This window comes from Vitis riparia, chromosome 7 (genome assembly GCF_004353265.1).
Source record: "Vitis riparia cultivar Riparia Gloire de Montpellier isolate 1030 chromosome 7, EGFV_Vit.rip_1.0, whole genome shotgun sequence".
Taxonomy (NCBI): domain Eukaryota; kingdom Viridiplantae; phylum Streptophyta; class Magnoliopsida; order Vitales; family Vitaceae; genus Vitis; species Vitis riparia.
In genome coordinates, this window is record NC_048437.1 from 24,156,004 (window position 1) to 24,174,995 (window position 18,992).

General features: G+C 35.4%; 1 protein-coding gene across 2 annotated transcripts in view; it reads left to right on the top strand.

Annotated features, from left to right (window-relative positions):
* LOC117918595 (structural maintenance of chromosomes protein 1) overlaps window positions 1-18,992 on the top strand; it is a 52,062-nt gene that overhangs the window by 29,592 nt on the left and 3,478 nt on the right. For both annotated transcript variants that reach the window (XR_004651895.1, XM_034835348.1), the window contains exons 4-13: window positions 2,324-2,562; window positions 6,763-7,029; window positions 7,197-7,467; window positions 12,610-12,734; window positions 15,173-15,282; window positions 15,392-15,499; window positions 15,567-15,706; window positions 15,966-16,055; window positions 16,145-16,353; window positions 16,817-16,986. Coding sequence is in view for 1 of the 2 variants with exons in the window: in XM_034835348.1 (XP_034691239.1) it covers window positions 2,324-2,562; window positions 6,763-7,029; window positions 7,197-7,467; window positions 12,610-12,734; window positions 15,173-15,282; window positions 15,392-15,499; window positions 15,567-15,706; window positions 15,966-16,055; window positions 16,145-16,353; window positions 16,817-16,986 (1,729 nt within the window). In the remaining variant the exon portion in view is untranslated. The remainder of the gene's footprint in view (window positions 1-2,323; window positions 2,563-6,762; window positions 7,030-7,196; window positions 7,468-12,609; window positions 12,735-15,172; window positions 15,283-15,391; window positions 15,500-15,566; window positions 15,707-15,965; window positions 16,056-16,144; window positions 16,354-16,816; window positions 16,987-18,992) is intronic.

Genomic DNA, 18,992 nt, shown 5'->3' on the forward strand with positions numbered 1-18,992 from the left:
GTTTAGGGCACTTGAACTCCTACCAAAGCGAGGCTTTATTTTTATTTTTTATATGGGAAGTGGCTTGGGTAAGGATCATAGCCACTGGCCATCTAAAAAGGAGAGGGTGTTTTTTGGTGGGTTATTATGTATGTGCAAAAATGCAGATAAATTAGTAGACCATCTATTCATCCACAGTGGGATAGCTAGAGAGCTATTCTTATATATATATATATACACACACACACTTGCTATTCTCTTTATTTGACATTACATGGGTTCTCCTATTTGCGGTGATGGATTTATTAACTAGTTGGAATGGGAGCTTTTTGGGTAAGAAGAGAAGAAAGGCTTGGAGAACAGTCTCTCCTCGTCTTTTTTGGACAATATTGGAAAGAATGCATTTGAAGAACCTTTGAAGGGGTGCAATGAAGTAACCAAGCTCTTAAGGACTCTCTCATTTCTAATTTGTACATGTGGTATGGTGGGCATCTACTATTTGACAGTCAAAATGGTCCACTATCCTCGATAGATTTTTTAGTGGTTAATCTTTTTAAATGGTAGGAATATGATGTGTTGAATGAGATGCACCACATCAAATTAATTTCTGTTGTAAAACAAAGTTGTTCTTCCACTAGTAATAGCCTTACCACAAACTGTAACCTTGAACCCATTTCCTTTGTTCCAGTAGACACAGATTCAGCCTCCCACTGGGAAGAGAGTATGGTTGATAAATTGCCTTGAATATGCATTTAGCCAATTACACAAGAGCTACATATTGCTAGTACCTTCTAACCAACTGTAAGCTGGGAATATAGTTTGGTATATCCAATAGCATAAGGGCTACATATTTCTAGAACCTTCTAAATTAGTTCATTTGTTTGTTTATATATCAATTGGGGTGGGATTGGGAGGATGTCGGCCAAAAAACTAAAATATTTGCATCAGATGCACTGCTATTTGGGATTTTGCAATTGCTTGTGCATAAGTTAATGTTGTGATATTGCTCCAGAGATGAGGTGCCCCCTTTTGTTGGATTCCTTGTTCAGCCAATCACATGGTGGATATGCTAGCAAAGTGGGTAGCGAAACAATTGATGCCCTTTGTAGGGGATTTTCTACCCCTGAGTATTGATTTTGTATTAGCGATCGCTTTTAGCTTAGCAGTGTCCTGTTTCTCTTATTTATTTATTTATTTATTTATTTATTTTAAATAGGTAGTTTTGTCCTACTTTTGATCATAAGTGTGTAGTGGATGGTATTAAGAAGGAAGGATTTCTCATCCTTCTTTGTACTTATTTCATGGTACTTGGTATTAAATTGTTTGTTTTCTATAAAAAAGGTTAATGTTGTGATATTGATCAACTTTATTTGGGGAGGAAGTACTCATTGAGATGAAGTACTTATTGAGACATGTTTAATTTCAAATTGGTGCTGAAATGTTTGTGGTGGGATCTACATAGTAGGTATTTTAGAGGGCACTCCCTTAGTAGCCTTGTTCTTTCACTGACTAAAAAAAAAGGGTTGTTATTCAAAATGTTTTGCATGAATTTCTATAATTTCTGTGGAAATGTGATATGACAAGAAGAATTTGTTATCTTGACAGACACCTCATAAAATATATAGCATGATAATTGTTGATATTCAGTAGTTTCTTAGAGCAGGATTCTTCTTTTTAATTTGTTTTTCTTTATTTTTTTAATCCATTACAGAATATCATATAATTTTAGGCCACAATTTGATATGCAAAAATTTGAATTATTATCTGTGCATATATTGTGTTTGAATGAAAGACTTTCACTACTCTCTGTTACATAGTCAAGAATAGGGATTCTTTTTTCCTTCTCCCTATGCTCCAAATCAGTGTTAGGATGGGTAATAAACTGAAGCTAACATCTTGCCTCTATTAATAATTTTTTGATAGGCAAAGATTGAATCTATTAAAAGCGCCTAACAAAAGAGTGCACAAAAGTATACAAGGTGTATACAAAGATCTTGCCTCTATTACTGTTATTCATGAATTGTTTTTGTTGAACTGCTACTTGCTCCAAAAGCTTAAAAAATGTGTTCAACAATACGTATAAGCTTACAACCTTCTCACATGCAACTCTAGCCCAAGGACAAATGGACAAACCATCTGAGAGTGTTGAACCCAAAACCTCTCTGAACCAGAGCTCTTATACCATGATAGACTAAGCTTAAGCTTTTGCCAAATAGGCCCCTAGGTGTGTTTTGTGTTCTTTTTGTTGAACTTTTACATGGAGTGTGCAAGATTATTATTGAGGCGTATTGCAACTAATGTGGCAATTCTATTTATGATTTGCCTGGTATATCCCTTTTCACAGCAACCAGAACTTCTGAAATTAAAGGAGGAAATGTCACGCATAAATTCAAAAATCAAAAGCAGCCGTAAGGAGCTTGACAAAAAGAGAGAAGAAAGGAGGAAGCATGCCTATGATATTGAAAAGCTACGGAATGACTTGCAAGATGTGGCTAAAAGCCTGGATGATGTGAATGAAAAAGTTCAAGATGGCGGGGTAAAGCTTCAATTAGCTGACAGTCAACTAAAGGAATATAACCGAATGTAAGTAATTTCTGTAAGTTCGTTTTTGTCAATTTATGAAGCATTGAATTTTTCTATGATGCTATTACATGTTCCTCTATTTGCATTGTTTCTGGGATATCAATTTTTTGGGGCTTAAACACTAAGGTATTTTCCAACACTGAGTTAAGATTTGGAGCTCTGTGAGGTGAACTGCTTTCCTGCAAGAAGTTTTCAGTTACAGTTGATGATTTGGACCATTGTTAAGTTAAACCCTTTCTGCAAATAAGTCCCATTGCATGACAAGTTGACTATTTAACTGAGAGCCAAATTGTTTTAACATGTTCTCCTAAAGACATAATATTTTATATATGCATTAACTTGTCTTATGATTGTGGACTTGGTATGCTTTCATATCCCCTGAGCCTGTGTACTCTCACATGTTCTGACTTCTAGGTGGCAGAGTTGGTTGAGATTTCTAGACCATACCATATGTCAGAAAGGCTACTGGATTGAGATAGTATGGTTAGATTAGTGGTGGCTTCTCTTTCTTTAAGGAAGCTAAAGGATTAATTGATGCCAATATGGGGATTAGGCAAGGGGATCCTGTCCTTTTTTTCATTTCTTTTTTTGTTTGTGGAAGTCCTTAGTAGGTTTTGTTAGAACTTAGCAGAGTGCCAGGATTAGGTATTGTAAAAAGTTCAGGAGTTAGGAGAGAGAATTTGTCTTTATCTCTAGTTTGCTGATAACTCCCTCTATTCCTCATCTGGAGAAGAAATCAAAACTCCTGATGTTAAGCTTATTCTTGGATCATTTGGGGTGTGTGTGTTGCGATTTGTCTTTGAAATACTTAGATCTTTCCCTAGGCTCTCATCCCAGAAGCCCAACACCATGGGGCCCTTGAGAAAGTTTCTAAGGGCTGGATAAGTGAAAATGTGTTTCTTTCTTTGGGAGGGGGAAAGACTTGTGATCCAAAGCTTGTTTAGCTCATATCTACCTACCTTATGTCAATCTTTACAGTCCCAATTAGTGTACTTGCTAGAATAGTAGGATTTCATGTCGATCCTCTGATCTGATGTTTGGGAGGTTTCTAGATCATTTGATTAAGTAGAAGGTAGTCTTTTCATGGCATCTTTAAGAAGTGTAGCCATCACCAATATATGTTTGTGGTTTCCATGGAATGGGCGTAATTCAGCTCCTTGCTTTATTTTTATAAACAAGTATAGTTTGTAGGATTGTGGTTGGGATGCTGATTATGTTGGAAGGTGCTCTCGCTGTTGTTCATGGAAGCCTATTTCTCAGGGTTATCTGGATTTTTTAGGCCATGAGAGAGTAAGTGTTAGCCATGAACCAAATATTAGATTTTAGGAAGATCTTTAGTTTGATAACCAATTTTTTAATATTTTCTGTCCATGTCTTTTTAGACTCTCAAGAAGTTGGAATGCCCTCATTTCTGTTGGTATTCTTTACAAACCTTTACAGCACTTGAAATTTGGAGCTTGCTTCTCTTCCAATGAGATTTTTTGTATTTTGATTGCAAACACATCCATGTCCTTCGCATGTGTTTCTAAGGAAGTCAATTATTTTGTCTTTTCCAATTAAATTTTGATGCCAAGGAGCTACTGCCAACAAAAGTCAGAGAAAAAATCTTGTTCCCTAATAATCCCGTACCTCAATGTATCTAGAATAGTAGTAATTAGTGAAATGTTTGCTTCAAGGATTAGGCATCAGAAAACCCTTGGTCTAGACTGTCTTTAGTGTTTTCTGATACAGGAGACAGCTGATCATGTGTTTTTTGTTGTAATTTTCATAGGTCTTTTGGCTGTGGTTGTATTTTCTGGAGGACATTCTGTGGGTTGTCCTGAAAGATATTCTGCACTGGGAAAGCATCCATAGTGTTGTGTACTGGTTATGCACTTTCAGTGTTTGTTTGGGTGATTTGGTTGAAGAGAAATACTTGAGTTTTCTGTCATGATGTGTAAAACATGACTTTTGGTAGAAGGATCGTGTCTGTTTCTCAACTTGAATTTGAATTTTGCTTTTTAAATAATTCAGGGGCATCCTCCTGGGCCTCAATATCGGAGATTGAGTGGTGGTTTGTTCATCTGGGGGAGGAAAGGAGATTGTTCTGTCTGTGAAGGCTCTCATTAAATATGGGCATCATTAAGCTTTATGTTGACAGATGCTCCTTAATGTCCTTATGAAACTTGGGTCAGGTGGGTGTTGGAGGATCTATCAAAGACCTCATGAAGGATGTGATGTGGGCCTTATAAGAATTATGCCTTATTAGCAAGAAAAAGCTAAGAGGGTGTTTGTTTTTTTAACTTTTTGCTGAAAGTAACTTGCTTTTAGACTTTAGGTAGTTTATTTTTTATTTTTTACTTTTTACTTTTTCTTAAATTTTTTAAATGCTAAAAATCACCATAACTACAGTGAACCAATTGATTTTTTTTGTTACTTCTTAATACTTAATAGAAATATAATATTAAAAAAAAACAAACAACTTAATGCTTAACACTATTAAGTAGTATTTAGTCTTAAGTTTTATTTAGAATTAAGTAAAAAAAAAAACAAATACCACCTAAGTCTTATTAGCTATAAAAGGCTATTGTGCATCTCTATAATCTGAAAGTTTATCTGATTATATGGATTATAATGCAATAGAAAGAGAAAAACATGAGGTTAATTGTGAAGCCTGTATCTATTAAAGAGTTGTGTCTGACTCAGAATTGTTGTGCTCATGACAAAAGTTTTAACTGGCTGATAAATGGGCAGCATGCATCATCAGAATCTTAAGGCTATGTTTGTTTCTCGGAAAATTTGAGAGAAAATGCAAGGGAAAGAAAATAGAGAGGGAAAGTAGAAGGAAAGAAAATGTGAAGAAAATAAAACATAGATTTAAAGTCAATAAATTATTTTTATATGCTATTTCAAACTTCTTTCACTTATTTTAACTCTTTACTATAAAGATTAAATAATTTGAAAATGTATAAGTTTGTAAATAATTTTAATTATATTTGATTTTCTTTGTATTTTCCATAGTATAACCAAACATGAGAAAATAATTTTCTTTAGCATTTTTTTCTTCCCTTGGTACTTTCCGTGAACCAAACATAACCTAAATGGGGTGGGCTATATGAATTTTCTTATGAACTATAATGACATGTCTTGTGGCATTTTTTTTGGCATGATGGACAGTTGACTGGTGCATGCTTCTACCATTTCCATCTTGGATGTGCAAAGATGAGGATTTTTCTATTTCTTATTTTTCTGCCGAATGTTAACCTTGAAATTTTAGTATCTTAGATTTTAAAATCATCTCCTTTTTATTCAGCTTGATAAAGCCTTAATTTCAGCTACTTGGGGTTGGTTAGATGAATTTCTTTCACCTTTCAGCTCCGTTTTTTACTACTATTATGGGAGGCTTTTTCCTGTTCAGAATTTTTATTTGTTCTCATACTTCCTTTTCCCTCCTGGAAGGTTTTCACACTCTGGAGAAAGTAGAGTCTTCAAAGTATGACAGTTTGCTTGTTGATTGTCATACATCCTTGCCTACTTTCATGTGTCTGTATTTACATATAATTTGTACTGCGTATAATTGTAAATGAGGTTATAATAGTGGTAGCAATTAGTTAGTAATTGTGCTGGTGTCCATGGCTGTTCTATCCATTGTCATGTATAAACCATATAATTTAGTGTTACTTATCTGATAATGATAAAATCTGAGTGTTGGTTTATTTTTTTATTTATTATTTGTTGCTTCTATATCAACCTTTTCATTTGTATATATGCGTGCATGCCTGTGTGAATAAATTATGCAAAATTACAGATTTGATGTCTCTGGAATTTGATATTTGTAATTTCATGGGTTGCTTGGTTGTTCCACATGGGAAGTCAAAAAATTATTCAAATATTTATGCTATCTAAAAACTGAAATGGGCTTATGTTGTAGAGAACATTAATATTCTGTTTAACCATAAAGTACATGCATGGAATCATTTTTCTAAAAAAAAAAAATTCAAAATGGGCTTGTCTTGTAAAAAAGAAACATAATATTCTATTAAACTATATGTTACATGTGTGCAATGTGCTTGTTCTACAACAGCCCACCCACCTCTCTCTCTCCCATCTTTTGATCCATTTATCATATTCCTGGATTTCTTGACTTAATCAAATTACTTAAATTTAAAGCTTGTGGGCTAAAAAATGCCTTGAAATTGTCATTTGTTCTTGATGTTGCAGTAAGGAGGATGCTGGAATGAAAACTGCAAAGCTCAGAGATGAGAAAGAGCTTCTAGATAGACAACAGCATGCTGATACTGAAGCACGAAAGAATTTGGAAGAAAATCTTCAAGAGCTGACAAATAGGAAGGAAGAACTAGATTCACAGGAGGAACAAATGCAAACAAGACTGAAAAATATTCTTGATGCATCTGTCAAACATAAGAAAGATCTCACACAAGAGAAAAAGGATCTACGTGAGATGCAAGATAAACTTGGGGCTTCTAGGTAAATCATCTTATTGGCATTGTAGATTAACTATTGCTTTCTTAAAAGCTGATATATTCTTTTTTGTAGGTTAATCTGTGAGCTATCTGCTTCATTTATATTGATTAGATTGATGTTTTCTATTTAAGATTTTCTGTACAAATAAGAGAAGTATTTTTTTTATACAGGAAAAAACATCAAAAATATAAGTTGAGAATTAGTGAAATAGAAGACCAACTACGGGAATTGAAGGCTGATAGACATGAAAATGAGAGGGATGCCCGGTTGTCTCAAGCGGTTGAGACACTCAAGCGCCTCTTTCCAGGAGTCCATGGTCGAATGACTGAACTTTGTAGACCAACACAGAAGAAGTATAACCTTGCTGTTACTGTTGCTATGGGTAAATTTATGGATGCTGTAGTAGTTGAGGATGAACACACTGGAAAGGAATGCATCAAGGTACTGCTTACATGAATAATTGATTTCTGTGGGCCATCTTTGCTGAACTATTGATAACATGTTATTATATTATTTCCATTTGATCACATCCTTTGTGCAGACAGTCTCCAAATATAGTTGAGGCCCACCCAGTATCCTCTCTTAATTCGGGAGATGCCACACAACTTTCTACACTTTCTGAGTTATCTTTTCTGTTTGTTTGTGACATGCTAGAGTAAAAAGGAAGATTGGCTCTCCCTCTTCACCCCAAGGAATATCATATATTTGCAAGGTTCTGTGTTGGCTGCTGATTTGGCAGATCCTTTTTAGCCCTCTACTTAATATTCTTAACCCTTCATTGTATAAATACATATATTATGGTAACCATTTGGTGATCAAAAAGTCAAATAAGTTCAAATAAATTTTGTTGAAGGCAGTAGAAAGTTTCGAATGTTCTTTTGGCCAGGAAGGTTAGGACAAAGTTTGGAAATGTTGGTTGATTGGTAGTTAAATGGCATATATTGTCTCTTGATGGCACCCATCAAAAAATATATTGTCTCTTGATGGCATGTTCCTTTTGAAAAGAATATGGGTTGAATTGGTGTCCAAATGGGAAGACTGTTGTGATTAAAAATGTGACACATTGTGTGTACATACATTTAAAGGCCTATCATATAAATTGTAAAATGGTTAGTACTTTGGCATGGATTGTTCTACATAGCCAAAGTTGAATGGGTTCCTCCTAGGGGCATAGCCTTCTTTAAGGGCTTTGGAAGCCTACAAAAGGGAAGATTCTTTGGCAGGTGACTGTTTGTCCTTGATATGGTTTATATGGATGGAGAGGAATGTGAATATTTTTTAGGATAGATAGAGATCTGTGGATGTCATCTTGGACTGGATTTACTTTTTCTCCTCCCTGCGGGCCTCAATAACCAAGTCTTTTGCTGATATTCCTCTATATCTCTTAATGCTAGATTGGAGGAGTCCTTTGATACTCTATTAGGTAGAAGAAGAAAGTTATGATTGATTGGTTACCTCCTCTAGTAGGTTCAATAAAGTTGAACTTTAACGGTTGCTCTTTGGGTAACCCTGGCCAGATAAGTATTGGAGGTGTGATTAGAGATCACTCTAGTAAAGCGTTGAGAGCTTATTCAAAACATGCAGAAGAGGGGCTGGGTTTCAAGGCAGAGATATTGGCATTATTGGAGGGTTTTCTGTAGGCCAAAGCTTCATGCCTATTCAATCTATTTGTAGAGGGAGATTATACCAGATTACACCATTCTAATATCTTGGGTGACTAATAGTGAAAGAGGTTCATGAAAGTTTGACAATTGGATGTACAAAATCAAAGATATTGCAAATGGGTTTGGTTGTTCCTTCTCTTGGGTTCCTTGTTCAGCCAACCAAGTTGTAGATCAGTTTGTCGATCAAGGAGCAAGACATTTGGCCTCCTTTGTTGGAGATTTCCTTCCACCTTGAGGGTCTATTGTTTCTCTACTCTATGAATGTTGGTTTTCTCTCTGTGAGTTTGGATTAGTTTTGTGGATAGGTTTCTTGGTTACTTTCTAACCAAAGCTTTGTACATCTTGAAGGATTACTTGTCCTTCTTGTATTTATCAGTTGCTTGATGAATAAAGATGTTTGTTTCTGATAAAAAAAGTCTGGGAACAATTAGACGTGTTTCTTGCTGGGAGATGATTGTTGTCTGATTTTCCATTGACACTATCTAGGAGACAACATGCTAGAAGTTATAGGGACCTAAGGGTTGTGGAGACTATTTGGTTTGCATCAATTCCTTTACTTGATCACAATTTTGCCTCCTGAAGTACACAGTTTATAGGATAGACATTCCTCTTGAAGTATAAGAATTTTATCTTGGAATATGAATGGGCTTAATAATACTGGGAAGGGGGTGTTGAATTGGGTCAATTAGTGGAGGACGGAAGTGATGTACTTCCAAGAAACAAAGATAGATGCCTTTCTGAAGTACAGGGTTTATAGGATAGACATGCCTCCTGAAGTATAAGAATTTTATCTTGGAATGTGAATGGGCTTAATAATACTGAGAAGGGGGTGTTGAATTGGGGTCAATTAGTGGAGGACAGAAGTGATGTACTTCCAAGAAACAAAGATGGATGCCTTTCTGCAAAAGATGGTTAAAAGTGTCACCAGTGGAAGATCTCTGGAATGGGTTTGTTTTGGAGTAGAGGAGGCAACTGGGTGGCATTTTGGTCTTGGGAACAGGGGAATGGTGGAGAAGGTGAGGGAGGTGCTGTGAATACACTCAATTTGTCTCTTGTCTGGGCATGAAAGATGGTTTTAGTATGAGGGTTTTTTCCAGGAAGGCACAGGGTTTCAGAGGAGAGGAAAAGGATTTGCCTTTGAAAAATTAGATTCCAGGAACCTAGTTGTATTTGTGGGAGTTGTAATACAGTTTATTTTCCACGTGGAAGGGGGGATGGAAAGCTATCTTTTTCATTGGTGAGGGCTTTTATACTTATTTAATTTTTTATTTTTTATTTTCCAGATTTTATGGAGGTTCATTTTCCTTGGCATTTGGTGCATATGGACTTCTGGATACTAAATTTTGAAAGTAGATGGTCAAGGTCACTATTGTAACTCACACTAGAACTTTCCACTCCATTGAGGAGTGTGTTGAGAGCATATTAAGGTGCTGTGCTAAGATTGGGGTCTTCTAGCCTTATATTTAGGATCCTGTAGGTTTCTTTAAGGTGCAACAAGGCTGGAAGTAAATTATATCTGCATTTTATATGTCTTAATGTTTGAATGTAGTTTCATGTCAATGCTATATTGACACCTTAAATATATAGCTTGTTAGAATCCAAATGAGAGGTTAGACATTTGAGATGATGGTTGACATGCATTAAGAGTTGTTTTCAACAGTACTGGGCTGAGAGTGGAGGACCTCCAGCCTTGTATTTAAGATCCTGTTGGGTTCTTAAAGGCACAACAAGGCTGGAGATAAGTTTTTATATGATTTTATGCATTCTAATGTTTGCATGTAGTTCATACTTCAAATCAATATTTTATTGGCCCCTTAAACGTCTGGCTTGTTAGATTCCAAATAACAGGTTAGACATTTGACAGGCTGTCTTACTTGCATTAATGGTTGTTTTTAGCAGTGCTTTTTGAAAATGTTGTTCTTGCTTTGCAAAGCATCAGTATTAAAGAAAGAACTCATGAAAAGTAGCCTTGATTAATTATTTGCTATGATCAAATTTTCATTGAGATATAATCAAAGATTGCATTCATGCAATGTAAAACTGTTGCTATGGAACTCTTTCAAGCATTGGTCACTCACTGACGATGAGGTGGAGAAGAGAGAATGGAATTAAGAGAAAGACATCCAGGATACTAAAGTAAGACCTTATCCTTTGAAATTGGATGGATTCTTCGTGAAGCAATGGAGCTCCATAGAATTCTGCAAGCAGCTTGAACAAGACATTGAAGACCTAGATGATGATGATGATGATCTTGAAGGAGAAACATGAGGACATGGTTCAACAAGTCGATCTTTAAACCAGATAGCTACAACGATGAAGAATGGGAAATTAGTCCTCCATCGGCTCGAACTGTGCTCTTGATAACAGGGAAGAGGAAGATGAATATGACAAAGTGGCTGTTGGCAGGGAAAAAATGGGTGAACGCTTTATGAGTGATTTTAATGATTATGCAATTGAATTAAATTCTTTTACAGAATATACAAACCCATCTTTTGTTCTTTTGATATCTCTGGGCTGATGAAACTGATTTTGTAAACAGGATTAGGAATCGATTAGTCGCTTATCCGATGTGGAGTGGCTCAGAGTTTAAGGTTGTAGTTATTTTCAGCTTTTGGGGCTTTGGTGTTGCCTTTGTCAATAGAGGGTATTTTTACTGGTTGGCACGGAAGTTTTAAATAGAAGGATAAGAGGAATACACAGAGAATACACCTGTTGTGTTTAGGTGCTTATGGAAGTAATGTAACTGATGAATATTTGAAGGTCAAGGTTGATCAGAGTTGTAGCTGAGAGATTTATTCCGTAGCTCTCTGTTTGTGTGGTCGGGTAGATCTGTGGGTAGGTAGAGACTCTTTGAATTTATAGATTAAATGGTTTCAGTCTAAGGTTGGTGGAGATAAAGTTTTCTTCTTTGGCTCTCGGGTTCCTTATATACTTCACCTTTGCTGGTATACACTCACTCTTTTTCTAAAAGGCAAAGCAAAACCTTATTCAAAAGCATCTGGCCAGAAGGAGAAGCATCCCATGGACATAGAGACATAAGGATTATATGAAGAATGCCAAAGGCGACAAAATATAAAGAACATCTCAACTTCTTCCTATACAGTTGAAGAAATAAAAGGGAATTGAAGTTACAGTCTAGCACAACATGAGACCAAGAAAAGAATGTATTGGCAAAGGGATTTTGTCAATATCGCTCTTGAGCTCTCCACTTCCTCAAATAATCCTCTATTTCACTCTCTCTGGATGAACCAAAACAAGCAAAGAGGTATAATCCTCCAAAACCTCTTCCTACTTTTCCTCAGAAAGCTTCTGTGAACCAAACAACTACTCCTTGACCAAACAGGGGAGCACCCACAAAAACCTAGAAAACACCAAGGATCAAAGACTGCTCAATTTTTTCCTATCAAAAAATAATTTAACTTTGGGCATCTTAAATGTCAGATAACAGGTTCAACATTTCACATATTTGTTGGAATGCTGAGATGTTGAAAGCTTTTTGGATGCTGGTTTTTTGAATGTTGTTGCATTTATTGCTTTGCTGGAAAGATGATGTCTGGCTTTTATGTTATTTTGATGGAACCAGATGGTGTATCAAGTTCAGTTTATTTCTTCTTCCAACATTAGTTACTAACCTGTCCTGGCTGTGTGATGATGTTTCACTTGCCCAAAACAAGTATTGTTGTAAACTTTTGACTGGTTTTCACCTTCTTTGAAGAAACGGCATGTCTAAAATCAAGATGAAGGAAAAAAATTGTCCCTTCCAAAAAGGGAATTTCTCTTTTAACCCTTTTCTTTTAGATTTACCCATCTTATCTTTGTTTCTTTGATTTTTCTCTTTGAAACTTTCATGGAGTTAAGCTTGCCAGTTTTTTTTGTTAAGTGCAATGCAGATATTAATTCCCTTGCTTTCTCTTTACAGTATTTAAAAGAGCAAAGGCTTCCTCCTCAGACATTTATACCTCTTCAGTCAGTCCGGGTAAAGCCAATTGTGGAGAAATTACGCACCTTGGGTGGTACTGCCAAGCTGGTCTTTGATGTTATCCAATATCCTTTCCTAATTGTTTTTAATTGCTTTTCACCTAGAAATATGGTAGTGAAACATGTTGTTGGGCAATCATGCTCATTTACTTAAATCCTTCAAGTATGTTATCTAAATTGCAAATTTGGAAAACTCTTGTCTGTGATAAGTTGTTTCCTTTGTAAGTTATCTGTGTCTGCAGCATGTACCTTGATGATTTTTTTTTGCTTCTACTCGTAACTATGACTTGACGACTTCTACAATTATTCTCAAATTACTCATTTTATTCTGCATCTTACTTTTCATACTGAGTTTTCTAGCTATGGGCATATTGTTCCTATTGAACTAATGCAAATTTAATTGTGTATCATGCTTCACATGCTGTGCGTTTTTTGAAATGAAGATAATTCATGTCCTTGTAATGATCATGTGATTATTAGGAACACCAAATTGTTTCTGTGATCTGTAATAACTTGTAAGACTCATTTGTACAATTATATGGATCTTTAATTGCTTGCATTATTTTTTAAGAAATTTTCTATGCCTTTTATTTAAGGTGATGCTACTTTTTCTTTGGTGCCTGATATTTGACTTGTCTTCTTGTAGTGCTTTAGGTGTTTCTCTTTGGCATACTCCCATTAATTATTTAATATGTCCCTGCTGCTTTATCTAGACCATTGAAAAACTAAAATGCCCCATATATCTTATAGCAGATGCTGCAGAACATTTTCTTCAGCAGGGAAGTAAATTTTTTGCACCTGTTTGATTGGGATTGTCTGACCTAGGCTTGCTGTGAACAGAATTTTACACTGACATGCTTGTATTCAATTGATATTGTTTCTTTTTCACCTTGGTTTCGTTTACTGTACATAGCTGTTTTTGGTATTTTTTGCACTTCTAATTATTCGTTTGCCATCGTAAAACAATTTTCCTTTCTTTTCTTCCTTTCTGTTTTGTTTTGCAATTTTGGTATGGTGTTTGTCTATAGATGCTCCATTTGGTGCTGGGAAAGCATATACCTGGTATCAATAAATCCCCAATTACCTTTGTACTTGCAACACAACAGTTTAATTACTTTGTTGATGACAAACTCTATTTCTTAAAAACGATGGAAAATGGTTTCCTTGTTTGGGATGCCATATTTCTGGAAATAGGCTGAACTAACTACTTTATTCAATCGTTCAGTCACATCCTTCTCCATTGCCAAGAAGCTTGTATTTTGTGACATTACCTGCTCTCTCCTATTGTCTACTCTTTGGGGCTTCCTCAGTTGGTGACAGAGGTTTTGTTTGGTTGGCATGCTGTGGGCAAGAGGCGAGAGTAGGTGTGAAGGACGGTGCTATCATGCTTGTTTTTGACAATTTGGCAAGAGCAGGATTGTAAAATTTTGGGGAGTTGGAGCACTTTGATCTTTTCAAAGAGTATTTTTTTGTTCTTTATTTCAGTCGTTTAAAAACTCATTGGGGGATGTTAAAATGCCTTTTTTAGTTTTGTTGATTGTTTGGTGAGGTGTTAGCGCTTTGGGTTTTCTTGTTTTGTTCTCTTGCCTTTGCATCCTTTATATATTTTCTGTATATTTGGAGCACAACCCCACCTTTCATGGTAGGCCCCTTTCTAGTAAAATTTTATTTGCACATAAGAAAATACTATGTAAAAATTCTTCAATATTCTTTTTGATAACCAAATTGTTGACTTGGCTCCTCACAAAGGGGTGCAAATGTCAATCATATACAAGGAGCTCTTGAAAATATTTTATTAATTTTAGCATCTAAGTGGTTCAGTATGGAGACATCTCTTTTTCTGATTTAGTTTTCCACCAAAACAAACAAATTTTAGATTTGTTCATTCACAGCAATGTTTATGTACTACATTAATGTGCCATTGATGCTTAAATGTGGAATCAAGAAAAAGGAAGGTATCAAATCAAGTGCTTCTGCAGTAATTAGTATTGGTCATAGTACTATACAGGGTTTTAGATGGTTTGCTGACAAATTCAATCAACTTGAGATGGTTTGCTGACAAATTCAAGTTGATCTGAGTCCTTAAAAAGTATTAGCTTAGTTCATTCAAAATAAGGCAAATATTTTATATCGACTTTAATGTCTTCAAGATGCCAAAAAGTGTTATTTTCCTTGGTCATGCTACTATGAATTTCAAATCCAGTTTCCACTAGAAGGTCTCCTTTGCAATTTAATCAACAAGTCCTGCCTTCTACAGTACCAGCTTCAGTGTTCTGCGTTTAACTTAAGTCCTTGGTTGAATGCTTGCAACTAGGTCCAGGAGTGTGGTGGAAAGTGACAGCAATATTTTTTATTGTTGTTCATTCTTATGATTTCTAAGCCATCCTTTTTTCCCGAATTGATGTTGCTTTTACTTTGGTCTTCATCATGTTGTATGTTAGAGAACCATATATTAGCATGAAAATCCAAATAAATCCTTCAGTTTGTAAACTTAACCATCACAGATTTGATCCAGCCTTGGAGAAGGCTATTCTATTTGCTGTTGCCAATACTTTAGTATGTGATGACCTTGAGGAAGCTAAGGTTCTTAGCTGGAGTGGAGAGAGGTTTAAAGGTGAATTAATGTTTATCTACTTCATTTTCTTTGTGTTGTTGGTGTCATTCATGTGGAGCTTATATATTCTGTATCATTGCTAATGAAGAGTTTTTTGTGCATTTAATAGTTGTAACTGTCGATGGGATTCTACTCACAAAATCTGGCACAATGACTGGTGGTACCAGTGGTGGAATGGAAGCAAGATCAAAACAGTGGGATGATAAAAAAGTTGAAGGTTTGTGTAGTGGTTGCCTTGAGTTTGTATGTCTTGTTATAGTCTATTAACTTTTGCTAATCTGTAGGACTTAAAAAACAAAAAGAACAGTATGAATCTGAGTTGGAGCAGCTTGGATCAATAAGAGAGATGCAGCTAAAAGTGTCTGAATTATCTGGGAAAATTAGTGGGCTTGAAAAAAAGATTCAGTATGCAGAGATTGAGAAGGTAATTTAAATTCTGTACTTTTAATTGAACTAAAGTTTGTCTAATTGTTTGAATTGATAAGTTGTCATTCTTTTAAGTTTTTAATATGACGGCAATGGGTAATTAACTTGCCAATCATCTCTATGCCTCTTAGTTGTAGTGTTTTTGGCTGTCAAGATATGTCATACTTACTATGTTTATTACTGCATAATTCTTTCCTCTGCTTTTGCTGATAATGCAACTGGGAATATGGTTGTTCACTTGTAAAAGTTTCTTGCAGAAAAGTATAGATGACAAACTTGCAAAACTGAGGCAGGAAAAGCGGAATATTTCAGAAGAAATTAGCCGTATCAATCCTGAGCTTCGAAAGGTGGTTTGATGGCTATGCAATTTTTCTACTATGTTGTGGCACTAACTATGCACATTTAACTGATTTTTACAGTTATGTTCTGGTTGCAGTTGAAAGATGTTATTGATAAGAGGGCCACAGAAATCAGAAAGCTGGAGAAGAGGATCAATGAGATCGTTGACCGAATTTACAAGGATTTCAGTGAGTCTGTTGGGGTGAAAAACATTCGTGAGTATGAAGAAAACCAACTCATGGCAGCACAACAGGTGGCTGAAGAAAAGCTTAGTTTGAGTAACCAGATGGCAAAGTTGAAATACCAGTATGTTTTCTCCTTTAAATTAGTTCTTCTGCTATATTTGTAGTAATATCAGTGTGTTATTGTGTTTTTTTTCCTTACTCTCAGTATAAAAGTGTAAACCGTATGATCAGTAGTCTCTAGTTAGCAGCAGGAGCTGTAATGCTGTTGTCAAGATTCTTTAACATAAAACTTCCATAAGAGAAACTTTACTGCTGCAACATTTTTGTTGATTTCTCCAATCTCTTTGTTCTTGAAACTTTAAGTTCAATTTGTTATCTTTCTTGGTTGCATTTCTTTGGTCAGTTTCAGAGTATCATGTATCTCTGAAAGTTTCAAAAGGAGTCTTTATGTTGGATTCCAATGTTTTCAACCTATGATTTTTGTATTTTTATTTTTCTGTATAGCAGAGTTGTAAACAACTATTCGTTTGCCTAAGTCCCAGATTTATATGATTTTGGACCTTTATTTTTCCCTTTTCTGCCAGGTTGGAGTATGAGCAAAGGAGGGACATGGACTCACGAATTACAAAGCTGGAATCTTCTATCAGTTCTTTAGAAAATGATCTAAAACAGGTTCAGAAGAAAGAGGCTGAAGCCAAGTTAACAATGGAGAAAGCTACTGGTGATGTTGATCAATTGAAAGATGAAGTACAAGGTGCAATTTCAATTCATGTTCTTATACAAAGTTTGTATGGTTGCTCGGAGAATAAATCTTGGAGCATGTGTGTGTGAGTTACTTCTTTAACATAAATTATATTTGGTTCCTTTGTTCTACATTTGATTTTATCTGTTCTTGCTTCTATTTTCTAATTTTTGCATCTGGGATGGTGCTGATTTATTTTATTTTATGTTTTATCTTTTTAATTGTAATTTTACTTTTTATTATTTATTTTAAGATGTCGAGTAGTACAACTAAATAACCATGCAACTGAAATTCTTAAGACATGGATTTGCCTTACTCACTGGTTGCAGACTGGTTGATTTTAACTAGGTCTATTGGTCTAGCGTCCATATATTTGGAAGACAGTTCGAAAAGATAAAAGGAAGGAAAAATGTAATCTATTGAAGAATTTAAAAATGATTAGTATAGGGTATCCACTTGTGGTGTAGATTATATATTTTATAACTTGTTATTGATTTAATTGGATTGCTTTTCCAATGTGATATAGTTTTTTATTTGGAAAAAAAGAATTTTATTTCTAAAGGGGGCAATCCACTTTTGTTCACTCATGTTGCAATTACGATTGCTTGCATGCCCTTACTCAAGATGCCGATGAAATGACCTAGAAAATTGAGAGATTTAGAGAGTTTTCATTGGCAGGGCATAGTGAGGATTGAAAGGATCATTTCATTTGTTGGAAGGTGGTTTCCTGTCCCAAGAATAAAAGGTGATTTTAGTCTTGATGATTTGATTCATAGGAATATCACCATGACTTCAAACTTGTTGGGGAGATTTTCTATTGAACCAAACTCCTTACAGTAGTAACTAGTCAAAAGCAAGTATGGCCTTCAAGAGGATGGGTGGGATACTATGGTGGTGGATAGAGAGAATTAGTGCAGTCCTCAAGAGGTTCATTTCTCTAGATGTGTTATCTTTCCTTTCTCATACCAAATTTCTATTGGCAGATGGGTTCTGGATTAGGTTTACGGAAGATTTGTGGTTGCCTTGGTTTTTTCTTCAGTTACATACATACATACATACATATATATATATACATACATATATATATATATATATATATATAATATAGAAGAGATAGTGGAATGTTGTTTCCTTCATTACTCAATTTTCCTTGCTGTGGGGCTGAGGTTGTTAAGCTCTCTGGTGCAAGCTCTGTGTGTTATTTAGGCGATCTCATCCAATTTCAGCTTGATAATGAGGGATTGCCATTAGACGATGTCTTGAGGGGACTTTTGTGTTATAGGATGAACCTTTTGGCTTCTCTTTGGATGTTAGTGTTTTAAGTTTTGGAGGTTGGTCCTTGGGTCCTATTTATAGGGATTGGTGTGCAGCTTCTTCTCATAGATGTGTGCATTGTTCTGTGTTTTGGAAGCCTTTCCCAGAGGCATGTAAAGCTTAATTGTGGCTATCCTGTTCAACTTCTGGGCAAGATTGATCTGGGTAGGATTGCCACGAATCATGAAGAAATGATTATTCTTCTTTTCTATTGATCAAGCACCATATTTGAGACAGTAGAAAAAAAAAAGCTATATGAGACCCTACTCTAAGGAGTTGAAGAGTCAATAACTCTTAGCTTGTATTTTGTCCCGTAAGTATGCTCTTATCTAGGTACATGATTATTCTTCTTTACTATTAATTGAGCACCATATTTGTGACAGTAGAAAAAATAAGCTATGTGAGACCCTACTCAAGGAGTTGGAGAGTCAACAACTCTTAGCTTGTATTTTGTGCTGAAAATATGCTTGTAGCTAGGTACCTGGCATTGCCTGGTCGTGTTGACCTTTCTGAGGCCATATTGAAATTTATACTCTGATACATAAAAGACTATCTTGGAAAAGTTATCATGAGTATTCTCATTAAAAAAAAAATGTTATCATTAGTATTACTGAATTGTACCTGAAATATGAAAATATGCATCTATAACATAGCGTAGCAAAGCACTATGCAACTGATCCATTGTTAATTTTTCCTTAATATTT